General features: G+C 41.4%; 1 protein-coding gene across 16 annotated transcripts in view; it reads left to right on the top strand.

Moving 5' to 3' along the window:
* cacna1aa (calcium channel, voltage-dependent, P/Q type, alpha 1A subunit, a) overlaps positions 1-23,546 on the top strand; it is a 91,372-nt gene that overhangs the window by 3,723 nt on the left and 64,103 nt on the right. For all 16 annotated transcript variants that reach the window (XM_077557035.1, XM_077557049.1, XM_077557050.1 and 13 more), the window contains exons 2-3: positions 18,618-18,723; positions 18,811-18,950. In XM_077557035.1, the coding sequence (XP_077413161.1) occupies positions 18,618-18,723; positions 18,811-18,950 (246 nt within the window). The remainder of the gene's footprint in view (positions 1-18,617; positions 18,724-18,810; positions 18,951-23,546) is intronic.

Below are 23,546 nucleotides of genomic sequence, written 5' to 3'. Positions count from 1 at the left end.
ATCCCATCATATGCTCATCGTCAACTATTTGGTTTGTTATAGACAGTGATGTGCCTGTAGTGGTCCCTGCAGAAGTGGGAATGCTCTAAATGTAGTATAGTACAGTATAGATAATGTTGAAAAACAATATTGAGTGAACAAAGAAAAAAAAAAGTCACTATTAGACCTCAACATTGTTTTCGACTGAATCTTGATTATTTGTCCCAATTTTTGTCTTTTAACTAGAGCTGTCAAATGATTATTATTTTTTTTAAATCAGATTAATCACACCCTCCTCTTTTTCTCATCAGTTAATTACTTGCATAATTAAAAATAATGGTAAAAAAAATGACCCCAATATTTTGACATGAACAAATGGTTCTGAATGCCATACGCAAACATTTATTAAATGCTACTTACTTTAAAATCAACTACCATCGTAGCTACGATAAAACCACAGGTAAACTCGTTCAACATAGGATAGTGCGTAACCGGTGGCGCCCACCTCAGGGATCAAATCCATACCGCGATCAAGTCTCTGGTGTATGAGCGCAAAAAGCTTCGGTTAAACTAAAATCCCAGGCTGCCGTTACCACTCAGGACACTATTTGAAGGATTATTTTCTTTGGCATGACCCGCCCTACTCTACTTCCAATTAGCTTATCAGTCCGCCTAATGTTAGCCAATGTAATCAGCTAAGGAAGAGGGTACCAGCCAATTAGAAGCAGAGGATGGTGGGCCATGGCTTCACCATCCTTGAGTAAAAAATGGGTAATTTGGCTCAAAGATACTACTTAACGGTGTGCATCAGGGGCTTTGAGAAGTGGGTATACACAATGCTGGCTGAAAAATAATTGGGTATTCGCAGTATATTTGCATACAGTATACCCTGGAGTACAGTACACCACTCGTTGTAGATTACTTCAAGTTATGTCATTCATAAGTTAAAGTGGAAAACTAATCTTGGCAGCAATAAACGAGGAAATTGGTGATGATTCTTTAACAATTGTGAGGGCATTTCAGATAACGGCAGACCATGCACTGAATGTAGTGCGATGTGTTTTTAACAGCATTAACTAACGTGGCTCTGCAAAACAACACGTTACTGGTAAATTGTCTACTTTATTTGATCGTCTTAGAAATACTGGAAAAATACATATTTAAAGTGGCTTCAAAGCCTTTGAAATATGAAGTGGGGTCTTCTGCCTTAAAATATATGCCAGTTATCTTGCACATACTGTATAATGTGATGGATTCCATGTACTATAATAGTAAAGTGCTTTGAAATAATATCAACAGAGCTCATTTGAATAAAAAAGAATAATGTCTGGTAAAGTGTAAAGTGCCTTTTACAGTCTGTCTGGACTCATGTTGTTTGTGATGATTCAGAAGTGATCTGTTCTGTGTCAATGAATGCATGGAAGGGAAATAATATGTCTTGATGCACCAAGATGCATGTGTCTCTGTGGACTCATTGAGAGCCTTTATTTATTTGTGAACTGACTTTAGACACCAGGGATTGGCACATAAATAACAATGTGCTCATGTCCCCATTGTATGGCTGTTTAATCACAATTGGCATACTTTTGGATGGAATTTAATATTATTTTAGGGGGAAACAGACAATATAACCACGTAGAACATTTGGCAAATACTTCTGGATAAAAACAAAACAAAACAATACATACATACATACACACACACACACACACACACATACATACAAACACACACACATACACACGCACACACACACACACATTTATAACATATACATATATGGAGAAGTTTTGGCACATCAAAATATGCCACACAGACTCCTACACACAAAAAAAGATTTTGTGTTGTCGTAAAAGGTGCTGCAACTCAGTATTAGTGTGAGGGTGTGCATATTTATGCAGCCAGGTTATTTTATAGCTTTGGTGTTGTTTTTCTACAAAAACCTACATTTGAACATGAGTGTGTGTGTGTATACTTTTTTTTTTTAGATCACTTTATGCCTTATAGAGCTGCATGAGCTATTCATGTATTATGTCTCATAGCATGACTCTATGATAGTGAATAGGCGGCTACAGTTTTGTGTAATTGACTCAAATATGATGTCACACGCAGTTGATTGTTGTAACTAAATAGGTCATCTATAGGACCTTGGAAATGAAATTCTGCCCTCATCTACTCTCCTTCTGACATTTGACCCAAAATTACCCTGTGACCTTGTCAAATGCATATGTGATGTCATGCAGTTGTGTTACTATACGACAACGTGTACGTGTGTTATTAGCTGTGTCTATTCACGTATTCATCCCTTGTATTTCTTTTGTCCAATGAAGTTTCCTTGGTGCAAGATTTATTAAGTGATAGTTCAATACATACCGTATTATGAATGTGGCTACATAGACACACTTCATACATATGTATGTGCATGTACTGTCTGTAAACCATATGGTGCTGAGTGCGCCATCCATTTACATTTAAGTGTTTCATTTAAGAGGAAGTCAATACGCTAAGTCCTCCGTAGCAACTATGATCCCCGTAGAAATGTTCAAGTGTAGAATAAAGGGTTTTACTTGATGATTTTACAAATCCCACATGGTCTCCATTGCTTTGCACCACAGCTAACTTAGCTTTTTGGTTGCGCTGTCCAAAGAAAGATGAGAAGGTAACTCGAAAATCGATTGGAAGTGTTGGACAGTGAAATACAGTCACACCATAAATGAGAGACTGTGCTTGTTTTTGGGTGGACGTAGAGTCCGTGATCTGTGTTTACTGCAGAATCTAAATAATTTATTGTTTTTTTTTTCTTTCCTGCAGCTTGCAAGTGTCAGTTGGTAACTACACAGAATAAACATCCCTTCACTTTGTGTGTGAGGTTATATGTGTCTTGATATGCAGGTGCTTTTTCATTTGTTTCCAAGTTGGTTTGGTAACGTCTTGTAGTGGCTGTTCTCAAACTCAAATTCCTCAAGCTGTCACATCTTAAAGATAACAGGACTTTTAGTAGCCAAACCTCATTTGTCAAGTTTGCTGCTTTGTTGGAAGTGGAGATGGATGGAGTGAATGCGTAAGTCAAGGGTAACTGCATGGAAGGATAGCTAGATGCGGATATATGAAAGGTGTGGATAAATGATGCATGATCAATTGATGTAGAGCTAGGGAAAATAGATGGCGAAAAAATGGGTGAAGGGATTATTGGAATTAGATGGCCGGTCATGTATGTGTATGTTATTTTAGTAATAGTAATAGTTTGATTTTGAGTTTATCCTGACCGTAGCACCTTAACACCTCAAAACATGTGATGCGGTATTCCAGTATGACTCTCAGAATGTCATCAGACAACTTCTTCATTCAGGGCTCTTGCATTTAGCTTCTGGTGCCTTTAGTTTATCGAGTGTGTGTCAGCCTGCTATCAAACTCACCAAAAACACCACCATTTATTTAAAAAAAAACCTCTTTGCATTATCACATTTTATGGAGGTAATAAAGAAAACAGTAATATAATGCAACCAAACCATAGAGGGCTAGGTCCATTGAAAGTTATATAGTGGTGTCTATGAATTTATCCAGATACCAATTACTTTGTGGACTGAAAAGAGAAATAGGGAGATCATTTTCTACTTTTGTTGTGTCTCTGAAACTGCTGCTCGTGCAGAGAGATGTAACAGACATGGGAAGGGGAAAAAATACAGAGCGGATACACACGTCAAATATGCTGTAGTGTTATAAGAATTGATCAAGAAGTAGTGTGTCAAAAAATGCTTCTAAATCATTAAACACAATACAGTGGAGCCTCAAACACTCTGGACGCACAATCATTTCTGGGTCATTAATACAGTGTAACCACACCTCTCGCCTTAAATCTGGTCATATTTAACCTTTGATCTAAATTAACTCTTTGACTGCCAAAAACGTTAAATAAAGTTTAGTAAAATCCTATGGAGGAGCGCCAAAGACGTTAAAAGAGGTTCACCAAGTTTTTGGGGGGGGAAACGGGTGGAGGAAAGCCTTGGCCAGCTGTGCTGAAAGTATCAAGCAGATCTAGTTAGTATAATGCCTATTTTTGGCCCCTAGATGGCAGCGATGACTCTCTTTGGACAAGATTGGGTAGGCGTCAGTAGAAGACGTGAGGCGGAGCTAGAGCGTTGCGGGGACAATGGCTGAGGAAGCCAGAATGGCGACCGGTTGCAAGCAGCTCACGCTTGAGCATTTTTTTCAAAGACGAAAAGCATCGACCAATGCTAAAGAGGACATTGATGACGACGATGATGATGATGGTGACTCCGAGTTTGACGCCGAAGTTGGAAGCGTTGACACGGCGGCTATGATCACGTCATAAAGCCTCACCGGCTAGCGATGCTAACGCCGGAAAATGCGGAGCACAACCGAGCTCTTCTGCTCAGGCGGACGTTCAATCGGACGAAGAAGAGTGCCCCGAGTCCAATGCATATTCATCGGAGGAGTGGGTACAGTCTGATCACGGAGAAGAAACTGGTTATGGACTACGATGCCACCATGAATGGAGCGGATAAGATGGATCAACCACCCGGTATAGGAAGTGAAGGACAATGAGGAAGCCAGACGTAACACCACCGTAACGTCACCGTATCATGATCCTGAGAGTAGACTTGATGGCAACATGGCCAACCACACACTGCAGTATATACTTGCTATTCCCTGGAAAAAAAAGCCAGCAAGAAAGTGTAGCGTCTGCACGCTAAGGGGCCATCGCAGTAAAACTAATCTGTTGTGCAAATCCTGCTGCGTCCACTTGCACGCAGGGGAGTGTTACAAAAAGAAAAACTGTATTTGAAACATCCACATAATTGTAAATAGTACCACGGTTGCATACATTTGTAAATAGTTTGCCAAATTGTTTTGTCAAATTGTTACACTATTGAATGTAAATAAACGTATTTTGCTATCAAAAAACACTTTTTCATTGTTGGTGGTAGTGTTTTACAGAAGTAAAGCACTGTTTAGGTGTTTGTGGCATCATTCATGGAAAAAAAGGTGTCAAATTCACTAGAGTGCATGAAATAATATCGTTTCACAAAAAGCTTGATTTCTCAGTTTTTTGTTTCAAAACAGAGCATTTGGGTGAAACTAACCATTTTCTATTGTTGATTACTGAAAAACGGAATAAGGTAGAAACAAACTTTTTTTTTCTGATCTTTCAATCTTTCATTTGGTAGTATGTGTGTTTCCATAGTCCAAACACAAAATTTTCTGTGGACCTTGAAAGATCAGTCAAAATGCTTAAATCGGCTGGCACTGACGACATCCCTTTTCTGAAAACGTCTGGCAGTCAAAGAGTTAAACACAAATAAAGTATTGTTGTATTGTTATTTAAATTTGGCAGCGATAACGCTGCCAAATTTGAATGATTAGTAGGGGTGTGAATTGCGTATTACCTGGCGATTCGATTCGTATCACGATTCATAGGTCACGATTCGATTCGATACCGATTAATCCCGATACAAATCTATAAATTGATTATTGCGATTTTTTTTAAAAACTCAAATTTAGAAAATACTAATCAGTAAACTTGTACATGTACACTGTAAGATTTGTATGAAAATGTATTTATCTGAAAATTCAGGTTGCAGTCTGTTTCATGTTTGAACGGCACTGAAATCAAATATTAAGGCTTAATGTTCTATTAATATAACATTCTTCCATGCTTAATGTGTCAATCCTAACCCTAAGTAAGACGTTTTTTTTAAAAAATATTCTCATAAAAAATTGATGTTTAAAAATCGATTCGGTGCTTTTTCAGGGTGTAGACATAGGCAACTAGCTACCTAACTGCATGTCATGTCATGTTTGGGTTCTGTTTTCCTGGTGTGTCTCCCTTGGTCTTGTCTAAGTGTAATCCTGCCCTTCCTCATGTGAACCAATCAGTGCCCTCAGCCACTTGTGTCTTGCCCCAGGTGTGTCTTGTTGTGTCGTTAGCGTCTGTGTTTTTAGTCTCCTGTCTCCCCTCTGTCTGTGTTGGTTCATTGTCTGTTCCCCATGTCATGCTGCTCGTTTTTGCCTTGTTGGTCCCCCCATGTTTTGGTTTATCTTGTAATTTGGCAGATCACCTTTTGTTTCATAGAAATTAAAATCCCTTTTTTGCATCATCAACTGCATCCTTGCCCGACTGTTTTTGCTCCCTACATCTGGGTCCTCCACCAAACCTCAACCTTCTTGACATGTCACAATTGTGTTGATGGGCCCGTGGAGTCTTAATATCATGCGAGAGACTCATTGTTCCCGATGCGACAAGCCGAAACCACAAAGAAAAAATATTTTTTAATGCTATACTTCTGCTTATGGGTACATAATATTAATGTTGCTTAAAATGTGTTTTCACTATATTCTGTACTTATAATGGCAACTGTTTGTACCTTGTTGAAATTTGATCGAATCTGCCAGTGTTCCAGTATCACAGAACAAATTCGTATGGCCACCATCAAATGTGCTAAATCCTGAATGGGAGCTGAGTTTGCTGCAATTGTTCAATTACATTTTGTCTTTATGATGAGCTCATCCCTAGACAGGTCTACACAAACACACTTTTAGACGCTCTGCTCCTTTTGTCACCCCTCCATCTCTGATTGATAGGAGCTGAGGTTTTTGTCGTCACCTCTCGCCACTGTCTACTTGCACCTTTTCTCTCTTGCTTCAACCTGATCCGTCATCCTCCTCCCCCCCCCCATTCACTGCTGTCCCGCTCACTATACTCGCCAGTCGCACTACATCTTGTCCTTCCTCCAAAGGGCTGTTTTCGCTTTTTATGATGCTAATTTAAGCATTGTGGAGGTGTTTTGATCCTGACAGCCGTGAGTCGTGTTTGGTTTGGTTTGTGCATTACTGTGTGTTTGCAATCTGTGCATGCATGTGTGTTTGCCCTCAAGGTTCAATATGCCTAACTCATAGCTTTTGACTGTCTGGTAATAAATGTGTGAATTGATCCATATCGTAAGTTCCTTCAGGCACTGGAGCTCACGCACAAAGTATCTCATTGAATCTCAAATATCACATGCTTAATGTGGTGTACACAAATGTTATAATTTCACTGATTTTATAAAATATATGCTGAGCCGTGTGTGTGCTTTTTTTAAATAATAATACAAAAAAAAACATTCCAACGAACTCACGACCTTCAGTTTGGGAGACTGCCACACTACCACGTGAGCTCTGCCCCTCCTACTGTTTGTTTATCTCCAAGAGGAGACCAACAACTTCATTTTTGCTCTTGGAGTTACGAAAATTCCAATTGACACGAGCGATATGCTAGCACACAGCAGGAGTTGCGTGGCTCAGGGAGTAGATCAGCTGTTCCACAACCCTTGAGTGACTTGTATTCAATTTTTTTTTCAATTCTTTATTTTACTCTCTTCCGAGTGTAAAAATCAGCCTACTTAGTCTATTTGGTCCCACTCTAAATAGAGTCAAATTTACTCTACAGAATTTACTGTGTAGGTATTTTGCTGGCTATTTTTTTCCGGTTCAGTAAAACCCTGTCTCTCCCCGTGTGGTTGCCGCACACCTCTTGTCCTAAGAGCTCGCACCGCCCACAAAACTCTGGAGCGCTGAGTTTGAGCAATCTCTGAATGCCAACAAAGCCCCTGCTGTACAACCGCGTCTTCTTTAAATGTGGAAACGAAATTGGATGGATGTTCAGTTCTTCAATAAACATTTGAAACAAAATGGCTCCTTTGCCGCAAGAAATCGTAATGGAGGAAAAGGGGAGGAGAAAACCCCCCCGGAGTGGGCCGCAAATCCGGGAACTTCTGCTTACAGGGTGAGCTCGCTAATCACTAAAACTACGACTACACCATTCATTCACTTAGGTTCAGCAGTGCAGAAATTTTAGTGTCAGCCACCGCAGAACCTTTGTGGGAATGGAGATCCAGACGTCACGTGACTATTTCTTTAAACACGCCCCCCTGTGGCAGGAAAGTAGCGGCGCCACCTTAATGGACTAAAATGACGGGGAGGGATAAGGCTAGCGTTTATCTGTCAACTTGCCGCCCAAGATCATTGACACTCATTTTGTTGAAAAGGACATGATATACATGCAGGAGGTGGGCAGGTTGGATAATATTACTATTATTATTATTGCCGATGAAGTGTCAGGAGTGCTTTTTTTTTTTCAATTTGGCGACGCTGCTACGTGGAATTACCCCCTCTCTCACTGGTGAATACTTTCAAATCTGATCATGCTAAAGTTTTACAAGTTTGTATAATCCGGATTTATTTCCCCTTTATATGTGGTCAAAGTGCCATCCAAGTTAGTGGTTTCACGCAAGTCTTGCAGTGTTATTTAGTTGCGTTAGCAACTTAACATGTGTTCATTCGGCCGCCGCCGTCAGTTATGCCATAAAAAAATCTTCTTTATGGTGTTGGTCAGTTATTAAATTCATCTGTGTAATATCTATTAAATCATAGCAGCACAAACAAAGGAAACAGATCATTTACCCCACATTTTGCGTGTGGTCAGGCAAGTTAGCAAATGCTGATTCAGCCACCAAAGTGCCTGATCACGTCTTTTGCCTTCATTTAATAACTATACAATCTAGCTACATCTACATGACTAACTGATTCAGTAATTGACTCACCTGATATGAAGTGGTCGCTACACAAGCAATGAGGAGGATCCCAAATCCTCCATCTTGTTGTTCACCCTTTTTATGGCTGCTGTGATCCATTGGCTACGCATTGGTTCCTATCTTGGTAGCCTGGAGAATGCTCATTCCTTTTTTTTTTGCCTTTTCTCGTTGTGGCAGCTGGTCCACAAGAACTGCCAATCATTGTTAAATGATCAATGATCAATCAGTGTGGCGTTTGCCGTTTACTCAAAGTGGCAGACACGTCTTCTGCCAAAATGGCTGCGCGAACACCCATTTTGGGACACGTGCAGCGTGACGTCACGGCATCGCTATTTAAGACGGCCAATTGTTATTGCACTCTGGCATTGCAAATGTGAAGTATAATTGATTGATTTAAATTCATTTGGACAGAATGTTTACCGATAAAGGCTACTTCTATCACTATCCTGCAAGCATGGAGGTCTCAGAGAAAGTGGCCGTGTGTTTTGTCCGGATAGGCGGTGCGGGGGTAGGTCCGCACCTGATGACGTCATAAAGTGAGTACCAGCTTGTTTTCTCGGGTTGGGAGGGGCTGGTGCTTGGACAGCGAAATGACCTAGAATTTCTCATTGAGGGGCGAATGGAGGAAAACACCACTTTGGTGGTGTTTTTTAGTGAGGAATTAGCATTTTAACATGGCTAAAAGCACCAAGAAGTTTTTTTTTTTTTTACGTTGCTGTCTCTTTAAAGGTGCCTTGTGCATTTAAAAAAGGTACAGTAATTCTAAAGCTTTTTCTACATCATGCATGCTCAACCAATGAACAGATGAGTACAAAGAGCGCTGACTTTTTTACTCTGACAGCAGCACCTATTAGCTTGTATCTTCCCTTCAGTGTGGCGTGTTCAGGGCGAACACGCCACAGTTTCTTGGGGGAGGGGCGGAGTGGTGGAGGATGACGTCATGCTCGTCCCCGCGGACATTTAGTGTTAGTATACGACAAGATTGGGGATGGAAAAGTAGCAAGATGCCAGCTTTGAGCACAGCCCAAACTTCAGCTCTGACAGAAAAAAATGAAATGGAACAAATTTTGACTTTAGAGGTGTCAAAATTAATTTGACAACTATCGTCAATCAAATTAGTCAACAACTATTTCAATAAATGAAGGGTTACTCGATTATTGAAATAGTTGTTGATTCGTTTCATTGACTAGTTGTCAATTACTGTTATCAATCAATTTTGACGCCTCTAAAGTCACAATTTGTTAAATTTCCTTTTTTTTCCCCCAAAAAACTGGCTTGCTGTCTTTGAGGATGTAATATGACACAAACACCATTTTTGGGGTCTCCTGAAAAGTAAAAATGTTTACACACGCACACTCAAAGTGGATATAAAAAGTCTACACACACTTCTTCAAATGTCAGGTTTTTGTGACCGCCATCAAAACCCTTACAACAATTTTTTTTAATTGAATGTTTTAGAGAGTCAAAATTAACAACTGAGATAATGTTTTTACATAAGTGTGCACACCTTTTTATTGGTTGTTCAGAATTGCCAATGGTATTCAAATGCTTCTAAAATGGGAGTCAGTACAAGTCATTTCAAGTAACCCTGATTAACCTCAAATAAAATGATAAAATAACAGGATTTTCCTGACATTTTTGCAGTCACATCTTACAGTAAAAGCCGTGCATGCTCTGCAGAGAGCTTCCACAGCATCAGAGGGATATCATTGTTCAAAGGTATCAGTAAAGGAAAAGGGTACCAAATCATTTCCAATGCATTAAATATACCATGGAACACAATGAAGACAGTTATTATCAAGTGGATAAAAGATGGCGCAACAGTGACATTACCAAGAACTGGACGTTCCTCCAAAATTGATAAAGAGAAACTTTGTCAGGAAGAATGCTAAGAGGCCGACAGAAACGTTGGCATAACCGCAACACTTTGGCTGTTTAGTTCACGTGAACTCAATCACCCGGCTTATTCATATGTCCGTATTATTGGGTATATTTTTCTCTTTTTTCTATTGTGTTGTACAGGTTGTAGATCACATTGATACGAAGAAAAACTTTTCAAGTGGTTTATCGGCTCTTGTTTTTTTATATCCGAAAAACCTGGCATTTGAACAAGGTTGTGTAGTTCTGCAGTCGGTGTTTTTGTGGATGGAGGGTGGTTAGTGACGCGGGACAGAGCTATTTTGGGGGATTGGGATACATGAGGAGAGAAAAAATAGAGGCAGATCGTGTGTGATGGATTGATTTTCTCATGCCCGTGTTCTTTTGGTCACGTGCTATGGCTGCCACTTGTCAAAAATGTGCTTTCTTCCTGCCTGCACGCATGTTGTGCTGGCACACACGTACACCGTGACACGCATACGTACTGTCAAGAGAAAAGTACGTAAATACATATGGCCAGATCAGCACACACCGTCAGTTACCATTACCACATTAAAAAATATGCAAAGAAACAATCTAGACCGAGACTCTGCACACAGCTCACACACATACAAGCATCAGCATCTTGTGAAAGTGGCAATTCAGCTGTATTTGGGGGTGGAGAGGGGGTGGCGGTGGCAGGGCTGAGGCAGGCGCAACATATGCAGTATAGAATATACAGGAGGAGTAGAGGAGGACGCCTGCAAGGACTAAAACACTGATTGATGCTAAATCCTTCTGAGAGAGGACAAGCCGGGCTAAACTGGCCTTTGGGCTCACCAATTTGTTTAGCAATGCAGTCAAACATGGTGCCAGTGTGCTAGGAATGTAAACTCATTACATCATCGCTGCCCTTTTAGGGGGGAAAATGTGCTTTTCTTTGTTTGACTATATTATAGACAATGACTATGTATTATATGATCTGTTTAAGGGATAGCTCTGCTCAGAAGAGCCATTTTGATGCTGGCTTCTGCCGCCAACATCTACCCATCGGTCTAATCTTGAATTCTGGCGGTGATGCAAAAACCACAAAAACATCATGTGGACAGAGAAAATACAGTAAAACAATTCAATCATGTATTTTGGAAGATTACATGAGTTTGCATTCTTGTAATCAAATTAGTTCGTCTGTGGGAGTAGTGACAGCCAAATGAAATGATTTCAGCACCGTCTTGCCAAAATAATAAAGAACGTCGTAAAATGTAACAAGAAAAATTGACATGGTAGTTTGTGTAAGAGCACAAAAAGGCCACTCGCTTGTTTAGTTTAATATGAAGGCTGGCACCTTCCCAAATGGTAGCAGCTGGTCTGCCCTCCATTGGCAGACGAGTGTTGGGTTGTGTAGTGAAGTGGAATCTGTGTGCGTGTGTGTGTGTGTGTGTGCTTGGATGGACAAATGATGCTCGAAGGAGGGGTGTTATAGTGGGGCAGGACTGTCAAGGTTATTGAAGGGTAGATCCTTTGAGAAATACAGTACATGTTATATTAGATAATGTGTGCACATATAGATAAATAGCCTTTTATTGTCATTATACAAACAGATGTACAACAAATTTTTAATGTCTCCTTTTAGTGCAGCCTATATGTAAAATCGGATTAAAAAAAAATAATAATAATAAAAAAAATATATATATATATATATCAGTACCTATTGGTGCACAAGGTATCGATATATAATGTAATTTAGGAATTCCATTGAATTTTCATATGTGCTTAAGTTTAAGGTTGTTATTTAATTAAAATGTTTTCTACATTAAAGTACGACTAAGGAACTTTTCAACCATAATAAATTATCTTCACAACACTTCTGATCAACATCAACTTAAAACTAGTTGAATGGTACTTTTGCCATGGCCTGAGGGGGTCTGTATTTTTACTATTTTATGGCATATGTCTAAAGCTACCCCGGATAAAAGGACAGTCAAGCATTGGCCCGGATTTCATTCGCTGCCGTGGGCTAAAACGACACAATGAGGACAAGTGCCCCATCGGAAATGTGGTCTTCCTTCAGATATAACAATGCCACTTTTGTCCATATGGAGCTGCCATAATCAACGTAAACTGAAAGTTCCTTAGTGTTGCTTTAACCATGACCTTCCAGCAATGTTCCTCTTTTTTTATTGGAAGAAAAAAAATAAACAGAAACTGCAGCATAGAAATGCATAAATGATGTTTACTAACCGCTTTTAAATATTCATAGGTCAAAGGTCAAATTACATTCGCTAATGAAATATCGCAAATGAGCCCAACATCGAGCCATCCTAATGGTTTCTACTGAGCTTGGTAAACCTGAATCGCATATATGATATATAGCAATCTAGTTCTGTGATAGGGATGTGTTATTATCGATAGCATAGAATCCGCTTAAACATACTGTAAATGCTGCTACTCATCAAAAGAGGCAACATCAACTTAAGTGTAAAGTAGCTTCAAATATCAGAATTCCTTGTCTAAAAAAAGTCTTGCAGTCCACTCTGAGAAACCTGCAGATGAAGGGGAAGCTAAATAATAGTGTGTGGCTCCGAAGCAACCTCCAAGTCATTCAAGGAAAGACTTCGGAAAAAGAAAGTCAAAGTTTCAAAATGACTGTTCAAGAATGGACCTCAATTTCAGAGAGAGCTGAGCAACACAGATCCCCTGTAGGCATTAGGACCAAACAAAAATATCAGCGGTCAAACTGCCAGCTGACAGTTGTAAAATATGCATGCATATGCGTTCACTGACATGTAGCGGTTCAGTTGCCAGACTTCCGTGCATGCAGCGTGGCTTCAGCTCCCACTCAGTAATGATCTAAATGTGATTGTGAATTGTTTTCTGTCTCCATATGTGCCCTCCATATAATTGTCTGGCGACCAGTCCAGGGTGTAGTCCGTCCTTCGACCAAAATCAGATGGTATTGAATGATCAGTATGATGGATAGTTGGATGGATATTGTGTGATTTATCATATTTACAATTGAAATGTGCTTCTGGCATCTCAATGGAAACCTACTGACGGCCGTATATGCAACATGCCAAATAGCCGTAATTATGTGTTCCTAACATCTTTTTCCCATTTTTAAGTGCAATGGATTCCAACCTTTTCATAACACATAAACTGACTAAATAGTAGGGGTGTGAATTGCCCAGTACCTGGCGATTCGATTAGTATCACGATTCATAGGTCACGATTCGATACGATACCGATTAATCCCGATACGAATCTATAAATTGATTATTACGATTTTTTAAACTCAAATATAGAAAATACTAATCAGTAAACTTGTACATGTACACTATAAGATTTGTATATGAAAATGTATTTATTTATCTGAAAATTCAGGCTTATAACTGAGCCACTGCATTTAACAAACGGGTTGCAGTCTGTTTCATGTTTGAACAGCACTGAAATCAAATATTAAGGCTTAATGTTCCATTAATATAACATTCTTCCGTGCTTAATGTGTGAATCCTAACCCTAAGTAAGACGTTTTGTTGAATATTCCCATAAAAAATTGATGTTTAAAAATCGATTCGGTCGCATATCGAATCGATTCGAGAATTGCGCACTGTAATATCGCGATATATTGCCAAATCGATTTTTTCCTAACACCCCTACTAAATAGCTAATGTTCCCACTCCTCATACATGCCAATTGAAGATGAAGCTAGTGATGTATTCCAAATTGGAGCAAAAATGCTACTACATTAACAGTACAATTTTAAAATGGAAAAAAATGTCCACACCTCCTGAAATATTATAGAACACTATACATTATAATGTTAAAAGTATTGAGGCACATCTTTCTAAGAAAGATTGAAACATATTTTTGGGAATATGCTGTGCTGGTAAGCATCAGGATAAGCAAGTCCAATCATGCCTTGTGTGCGTTTTTTGTAACATATGCTATTGTGGTGTGCCGCAAATGTGTGAAGTTTATCTCCAAACTTGTGTTTGCTAGGCGACCTAACAGCAACTGACTTACCACATAAACAATTTCAATCTAAACTTGTAGCCCTTACTATCGCAAAAAAAACAATTCTTATTAACTGGAAAAATAAACAAACTCTGAATATCGACCAATGGTCTAACTTCCTCATAAATCACATTTTAATGGAAAAAATATCTGCCTCAAATAAAAACCAAATATCAAAATTTATAGAAACATGGTCTACGTATATAGAATATTTTAACCTAATTCTGGTTCCTTAATTCTGCCTGTTAGCGAGAGCCACCACATCGTGATAACTTACATTGATGTTTCTGTATTTGGCAATTTGTAACTAATAGTTGTGTTTTTATAGTCAGGAAAGAGGTTGCTGCCAACAGCATCGAGCAGATTCACCTCCAATGGGCTCTAAGGGTTAATATTCGGATTCACTGCATGCCAGGGGGTTAATTCTATAGGTGCTGTCCCCCCCTGGCTGGGCGTGGGCGGGTCTGCCCCTCTGTTGGCTGCTGGGTGGCGGCTGCGTCTTGGCCGTTCCCTGGGTCTCTTGGGGGGTGCTGCGTTGCGGGGCTCTCCCTGGTGTCCGGGGCGGCGCCGCCCCGGCGTGGTCCGTCGCTCTGGGCCCGGCGACGCGGTTCGGGGCCTGTGGGCCGCCGGGGTGCCCCGTGGTCCCCTCTCCCCTCCCCCTTCCTCCCCCTTGCTGCCTCTCCCTCCTCACCTCTCCCCGCCCGTCCTCCGCCTCCCTGTCCCTTCTCCCTCGTCACCCTTCCTCCTCCTCTCCCCCTCTCTCTGCGGCCCTGCCGCTGCCTCCTGTCCTTCTTGTCGTCTCCTTCCCCCGTCCCTTTCCCCTCCCCTGTCCGCCTTCCTCCCCCTCCCCTGGGCCGGGGGCTCCATCCGTGGCCCAGGTCTCGACGCTCCGGGGGCCTGCAGTGCCCCGTCCTGCTGCGTTGGGTTGGGGGCGCGGGCCGCGTTGGGGTGGGGGGCACTCCTGCTCCTGGGTTTGCTCTCCGGCCGGTGGCCCCTGTGGGGCCCGGGGGTCGTCCTTTGGCGCTGCCGCGGCCTGGGGGGCCCTGAGGTGTTGCGCTTGCTCTGTCCTGGCGGGGGTTGACGGCTCCCCTCTTTGGTGGAGATTTTCATGCATGCCAGATCCACCACACCAGCATCTATCGAAACTCAGACACAATCTTCGTCAGGTCATTGAATCGGTGGAGGCTGGTGTCTGTGGATCTCACTCCGCTTCATCTGTCCTTCCTTCCTTTCCTCAGTCTCTCCTTTGGTCTCTTGAGGTCTCCCTGATTTGTTGGAATTTAGATGTCTCTGGGGTTGGTGAAGGACTCTGGTTGGTGGCCTGGTGGGTGGTGTCTGGTCGGTGCTGGATTTCACTTTCCTTTCTTTTCTTTGGTCCTTTCTCGGGTTTCCTGACGGCCTCACGACTCTGGCTGGAAGTGTTCGGTTTAGGGAAACGGTATGGGATTTTTAAATTTTTTTTTATAGGTTTGAGGTGAACTAATGAACGCACGCACGCATGCACGCACATACACATATTCAAAAACATAAAAAAAATTAAAAACTAAATATATATATATATATATATATATATATATATATATATATATATATATATATATATATATATATATATAAAATAATAATAAAAAAAAAAAAAAAAAAAGGAGAGCAATGATGATGACATGTCAAATCGGTAAAATTACCGAATGAACAATACTGAGCTCTCCAGGAAAAAAAAAAATGTGTGAAGTGTTTCTAAAGATGGAGTCGTGCAGTGATTACACACAGTACGGTAGCACAGTGTCATATGCAGCATAATGTATGGTTTCCCTCCCACTCTCCTGCAAATAACCCCCCTCCCCTTTTCACAGTCCTTGTGTGTGTTCTGCCACTAACCTACTTTCCACACAGCTCAGGAGAAAAAAAATACCGCAATACTCTCACACCCCTCTCTGTCTTGCGTTATCCCACATCTGAGCGCTCTTTTTTTCTCTTCTCTCTTACTCTTCTTACCCTCCCTGAAATTCCCCCCCCCCCCCCTACACCACTTCTCTTCCTCTTTTATCCCTCCTCACTCTTTTCAATCACGTCTGTGCCCACAGGTCATTTTCTTTCTCTCTCTTTCATTTCGCTCTCTACATACGTTTTCCCCCACTTAATACTTGGTCCTACTCTCACTCTGGCTGCCTCTGCATTTGCTGACGCTGCATCTCTTCCTACCCTCTCGCTTTCTTTTTCAGATATTGGACGGCGATGGTATGATAGGCATAGAGATGATTGATGGGCTCAGCTAGCAGAGAAAGGTGGAGTGACGGGAAGGAAAAAGATGGAAAGGCGAGGAAAAACAGGAGTGATGTAGTTTGGGGATTTTGAAGCAGAGGAGGCTCAACATGACATTGGGAAGTATTTCAGAAGATTTTTTTTTTTGCTTGTTTGCGTCATCAGGGACATTTAGGGGACACTTCTTGTCACGACAGCTCTATGACCTACCAACGTCACCATTCTAGTGGAGATGCTTCCACAAACGCACGCAGAAGTGAAACACTGAGGAAGTGAAACAGAAAGACAAAGAAGCTTAAAGAGCGAGCATCTCATCTGCCTTCCTCTCAATTCTTCTCTTGCTTTTGAGTCACTGCTATATATAACCATGAGAAAGGCGCAGGAAGCAATTCATTATTGAAGGTTTATGGCAAAGTGAGAGTCATTTATTCATGTGCAGGATTTTGTGTGCGTGTGTGTTTTTTCGTGCACACCCATAAAAGGATAAAGATGGAGAACAGACTCAAAGGTTTCAAATACCGTATCTCCCGTTTTCTCCCTTTAGTCAGCTACAACTGGCGAAAACACACACACACACATGCACACACACTCACACACACTACAACACAACACTTGCATTTGCATGCGTTTGCTGCGGGCCGGTCCAGCTAATTGGGTGGAGCCCTGAGCGTCCCAGTGATGTGCGCCCTGTTCAGGGCCGTCACGCACATTACAAGCTCGGACCTGACTATTAACACCAGGAGCGCCTTCTTGTTTTTCTCTTCAATCGGAACTAGAAGGAAAACACACATGTGTATAACGTGCCTATCCACATAAATGCAAACACATGCAGGTGCAGACATGTTCCGATTAACGCACATATGATTTGTGCTTCCATAAATAGCTTCCTCTCCCCCCCCCTACCGTGGGAATAGCTGCTCCAAAACGGAGGTGAGCACATAGAAAAGAGGTGAAGAAAAGAAAATCCATTTGCTTAATCATGAACACCTTTTACAGTTTTTTAACATATTACACACATTTGCCAGAGAGACATATGAAACCCAAGAGATGTATAAAAATGTCTTTATGAAAGTATCTTTTTTTTTTGTTGAGGTATTTAATAATATTTATGATTGTAATTAGCAGGGGTAAAGAACTGCACTGGATCATATTGAAAACGATCTCTATTTGAGTCTACTTTGCTTCATCATGCATCCGTTTTCTAATGGACGTCCCGTTCAGAGTCATGTGTGAGATTGATCATGTCCCACCTGACTTTGGGTGAGAGGCGAGAAACCCTTGGACTGGTCGCCAGCCAATGGCAGTTTGAGATCCATCAAATTCATGTAGTATGATGCAGTGCAGTTCACCACCACTCGATCTGGATCTCATAAGATCATACGTTATTTACTATACAGTAGGTTAGCTACGTATTGTTGTGGCCCATGAACTTTTATTGCGATATTGTGTCAGGTAAAGCATTCTTCTCACCAGCGTCAACAGCGCGAGAGAGCGTGTGTGCTTGAAAGAGATCGTGACAAACACAATTAAGATGTCTTTCTTCTTATTTCACCATCTCTCTCGATCGGTCTCTCTCTCCCTGACTAGCCTTAAGGCGTTATGTATACAAAGCCAAAATGGTGATGTCACAATAAATCTCACTCAGTGCATGGGCATGCTGGTGTGCCAGTATGCACTTGTGAGTTGTGTGCATGTGTTCTAATGTGTTGCAACCTGCAAATGTCACTTAATGCAATTCATGCATAATGAATCAGAGTATCCCAAATAAATTCAATTGCCCAAAAAAATCACATGCTGGATGCAAAATCAATATCAGTTCTACTTCAGGAGACACAAGTGTTTTCATGTTATGAGTGTGTTTGGATTTGTTGATTGGGCATTATTGTGTTTCCTTTAACTCACTTCCCTCACTCCATTTGAGTGGATGATTCTCGCCACCATCATTGCCAACTGTATCGTCCTTGCCCTGGAACAACATTTGCCGGACGGTGACAAGACTCCACTGTCTGAACGCCTGGTAAGGCAGACACAAATGTTACATTTTTCAATTTCACAGTCCCGTCTTCTTTCCTTAACCTGGCTGGTGTGTTCTGTCTGTCCTCAGGACGCCACAGAGATGTATTTCATTGGGATCTTCTGTTTTGAATCTGGTATAAAGATCCTGGCTCTGGGGTTTGCCTTCCACAAGAACTCGTACCTGAGGAATGGATGGAATGTCATGGACTTTGTGGTGGTGCTCACGGGGTAAGTGATGAGCAAATTCATGTTGTTGAGTATCTAAATATATCAAGCACACATTATGTGCACGACGTTACAAAACATGAGGTCAGGATCAGCTGTCATGTCTTTTGCAGTGTGTGCGTGTGTGTGTGTGTGTGCGTGTGTGTGTCTGTGTGTGTGCCCTTTCCTCTAATGAATGGCTCCATCCTGAGCAAGGCAGCAGTCAGATCACAGAGCAGATCCGCAGGCAGCCAGCAGCCTGGGTAGTGAACAAATGCCACGACAATATAGTGCACGCAGAGCGGGTGTGGGGGAAGGGGGCTCAGAGGGAACAGACACCGGAGACGAGAAAAGCGCAGGTCAAGGAGGGTTGCAGGAAGCAAAACAAGCAGGACTCAAAGCACATATAGGCCGGCAATAGACACATGATTTGGAATGAGTTAGGATTTGACACATCCAAATGGCTTTCAGCATTTTTATGTATAATCTGGTGTGTTTTCTGTTATCTTTATGTATATCGTTGCTTCCATGCCCTTTCTCATTCATAGGTGTTTGTGCAATCTAAAAAATGAAGAAAAAAATGGACATGAGTGCACTTAGGACTTGCTAGTATCAACGTTTTTTAAATGGGGGTGGAAAGTAGGCAGAATAAGCTAATGAAGGTTACCTCTGCATTTCGTGTTAACCTCCATGACATCACTCACGCAATTAGTACACACTTCTTTTTTTTTACAAAGATGTGTGTCAACTGCGACATAATTTATTTAGTTGTTGTTGTTGTTGTTTTACTTCCCCAGCAACCAGCAACTTGCTCGTCACTTTTCAACATAACATACAGCTAACGCTAACTCCTGTGCTTTTTAGATAGCGCTTTAACGATGCCATATGGTGCTCAAAGCGCTTTACAATGCCTCACATTCACCCAGGGCAAGTTGGGGGTTCAGTGTCTAGCTCAAGGACACTTCGACATGGTCACCAGGGGCGAGGATTGAACGCACAACCTCACGGATGGGAGACGACCACTCTACCACTGAGCCATGCCGCCCCAATGTTAGCATGATTTGCTCACAATATCCCAGCTACGACCATGGGAGTGTAGGCAAGGTCACCCATGGAGCTATTTGTGACAATGTATCCACTTTTTAACATGCTTGGGGAATCCAGGTCCAGAGAGTAAAACCCCTGCTGCAGATTGGCTTTAGCCACAGGTGCTTCTACTTAACTGTAAACGAGCTCGGAGAAGCACCTGTTGAGTAGAAGCACCTGTGGCTAAAGTCAAACTGTTTCAGGTTTTTTTCTCTCTGGACCTGGATTCCCCAACCCTGCTCCTTATGACAAAAGTATCACTGTGTCGGCATAGGGCAGAGGTGGGCAATCTCGGTCCTCGAGGGCCGGAGTCCTGCAGGTTTTGGAAGTTTCTCGCTTCCAACACAAGCTTATTCCAATCAACAGGATCGTTATCAGGCTTATGCAGAGCTTCCTGATGAGCTGATCATATATCAGCTGTGTTGGAGAAGGGCAACATGCAAAACCTGCAGGACTTCGGCCCTCGATGCCCACCTCTGGCATAGGGGCTGGTCTCGATTATTAACAAAAATAGGGTGGCAGTAGTTGCCATGTTTCTTGATCCATGTATTTGTTGGCTACAACATACAGGCATCGCCATTTTGATTTTGGAGGGTTCCAAATAACCACGCCTTTATCCAGAGCCCCGCCAAAATAGAAATGGTTCATACTTGACCCATGCATCATCCCTCCACAAAGATTCATTTAAAATCAGGCGTGTGCAGAAGGAAAATTGACTCGGCTTTACAGGAACATTTCTTATATCCTTCTCATCAAAACAATTCTCAAAACTTCTCGCTTACAGCCCGGTTTTAGTTCTGTCCACGAGCACCACACTCCAGCAGTATTGATTTGCCGGGCCCTGTAGAGGTAACTTGAGCAGGGCACTGTATTTTGCTCTGAGATGATATGCTCAAGACATACTACTAAAATGCTATTTGAACTTGCTTTGCAGAGTGCACAAAGTACTTTAGATTCCTCCAATAAGCGTCAAGCAAGTCAAATTGAAAATAAAACTGCCTATAGTCACTGTTTGTCCATCTTCATGCCAGTGACTCTCCTCTAAGTTGGGCTGCACACATGACCAGAGGTTATAGGCCGCCACAGGAAGTAACTAAAACTGTGTTAACTGAGTTACATTTTAAACATTAAAAAAATCTCCAGTTAATGCTTTAACCTTACTACCCTCATTTGATACCAATGCACCGTGTACCCATGAGATACACACCTTTATGATGCTTTTGCACAAGTGTGTGTTTTCTGTGTGTTAGCTACACGACCGCTTTGAACATGAAAGGCACTTGGCCTTTCCGCCCATCTCTGGTCCATACCTTTGATAACACACTGACCGGTGTGCACAGACAAACGCGTACATTTCCACTTCAAAAATTCTTTTCCATTTCCTAGTCACCTCTTGTGGACGCACTTCACAGATATTCAAAGACAAACACACAGTTTTTGTGTTTGTTTGTGTGTGTGTGTGTGTGTGCGTGTGTGTGTGTGTGTGTGCGTGCGTGCGTGCGTGCGCGTGCGTGTTAAACTGCATATTGTAGTAAATTGCCTGAGTGATTTGGCCCTGGGAATAAGATGTTGTTTTTTATGCCCACTATTGATTATTAGTCCAATTACGCTTAGTTTACAACCATTCTTACAGTGCATCTCTGCAACCTTCAGCTCATTTTATGTACAACTGATGAATGAAGTGGAAAAAAATGTGTCTTTCCAATTACTTTGCAATCAAATGAAAATAAAACAAAACCCTTTCCTTTAGTAGCTATAAGAAGAGTGAGTGCCTATCACCCATTCTCATTATTTTGGGGTGGTGTGAATATAACATGAGAGTGCATTTTGGATAATGGGCTTCATAACAACAGCAAAAAGATAAGTGGAGAGTGTATTTGGTCAGCCGTGTAGACATAACTAATTAGCCTCATTTAGCAGAAGTCAGCAGGAACACCGATGGCAAGTGGGCACGTAAGATTATGTTTTTATAATGTTACACTCCCGTGAGAAGGGGCAGTGGGAAGAGCAATAGTGCTTAACGTTACTCATAATAATGAGTAGGGCTCTTAAAAATGGCTGGATTGCATGTCTGTGTGATTCAAGATATATGCACATATAGCCTCTGATCATCATTGGATGTCTTCTATTTGCTATACCAGCTTCATTTAATGACCTACTTCCCGGAGCACATTTGGGAAAATTATTTGCACTCAATATGTTTGATCTCCTACCGACATCTGTTTGTTCTGCAGGTGTGCATCTTTGTGCGTGTGCGTGTGCATGTGCGCGTGTGTGCGTGTGTGTGTGTGTGTCATATATTGCAGCTCTATGTTAAGTATACATAAGTTGTTGATGCGCAGAAACGATAGAGGGGGAAAACACCCATACTCCTCCTTTGGCTCTGTTACCAAGGTGATACAGAGATTCTATCAATGAGCCAAGGTTGCTGTTGCCATGGAAACACTTATGAATGAGAAAGGGCAGAGTAACCGTGGAGACGGCGTGAATGAGGAAGTGCCTCATCGACCTGACAATGTTTGTCATAACTGACAGTGTTTATGATTGGCAATATTCTTTATCATTTGTAAGATCAATATTTGAAATTCAAGAAATATGTTTTAGTTAAGGGTGTAAACTGTGGCCAGCGTTTACAACATGGAGGAAATGCTAACTTCTACTTTAAATTCTATGACTAATCTACTTTAGATTTACTAATGATCTGAGAGGGAAATTCTCACTCAGGTATGTAAATTTACAGTCCAACATTCTCAGTTGTGACAAGCTCTCAAATTATGGGATGTCAGCACCTGCAAGGCAGCTGTTCCCTTGTACTGCCACAATATCAAACCCACTGGGGCTCATGTGTGGTTACATTTTCCCTACCGCTTCTCAATGAATCGCTATGGAGAGACACTTCACTCTATTGACCCTATTTTAATTTAGACAAAACTACGATTATGAATTATGAATTATGATTTCCTCCTAAGCATTTTGTAATGTCTGATTTCTCAATTGCATTGCCTAATGCCATTAAAAATTCCATCGGCTTCTTTATTGTACACCTTTTTTGATATGTGCAACCCTGGGACTGACACTGAGATTAAGATTTTAAAATGGGCAATTTGATTATCTCAGCTGTTGATGTTTGACATTTTAAATCCTGCCTTACTGCAGTCTCACTGTTTCATCAATCTGTAGCCACTACAAACATTTCCGTTACATGTGCATTTCATTTGGAGGATTAGCCTCCACAACTGTTTAAGGTTTATGTGTTTACAGTAACACAGTGCCCAGTGTGGACATTTTTTTTTTTTTTGGGAGGGGGCGTGGTGGTCCAAACTTATACAACCAATAAATGAAATACCGGTAAGTAAGAATATTGGGGAAGAATAGATAAATGGGATACATTTCCTGGGATTATGGGAGGAAGATATGGTGAAGCTCACTTGGAAAACCGAATGCTCAGTAAAAGATTGTGTATTATTGGATTTTGTGAACAAGCTAGTGTGTTGCTAAAGCTACAAATGTGTTCCAAGTTAAATGTCACATTCA

The sequence above is a fragment of the Vanacampus margaritifer genome, chromosome 2 (genome assembly GCF_051991255.1).
Source record: "Vanacampus margaritifer isolate UIUO_Vmar chromosome 2, RoL_Vmar_1.0, whole genome shotgun sequence".
Lineage (NCBI taxonomy): Eukaryota > Metazoa > Chordata > Actinopteri > Syngnathiformes > Syngnathidae > Vanacampus > Vanacampus margaritifer.
The sequence above is the reverse complement of the archived record's forward strand: the minus strand, read 5'-3'. Positions and strand labels throughout refer to the sequence as shown.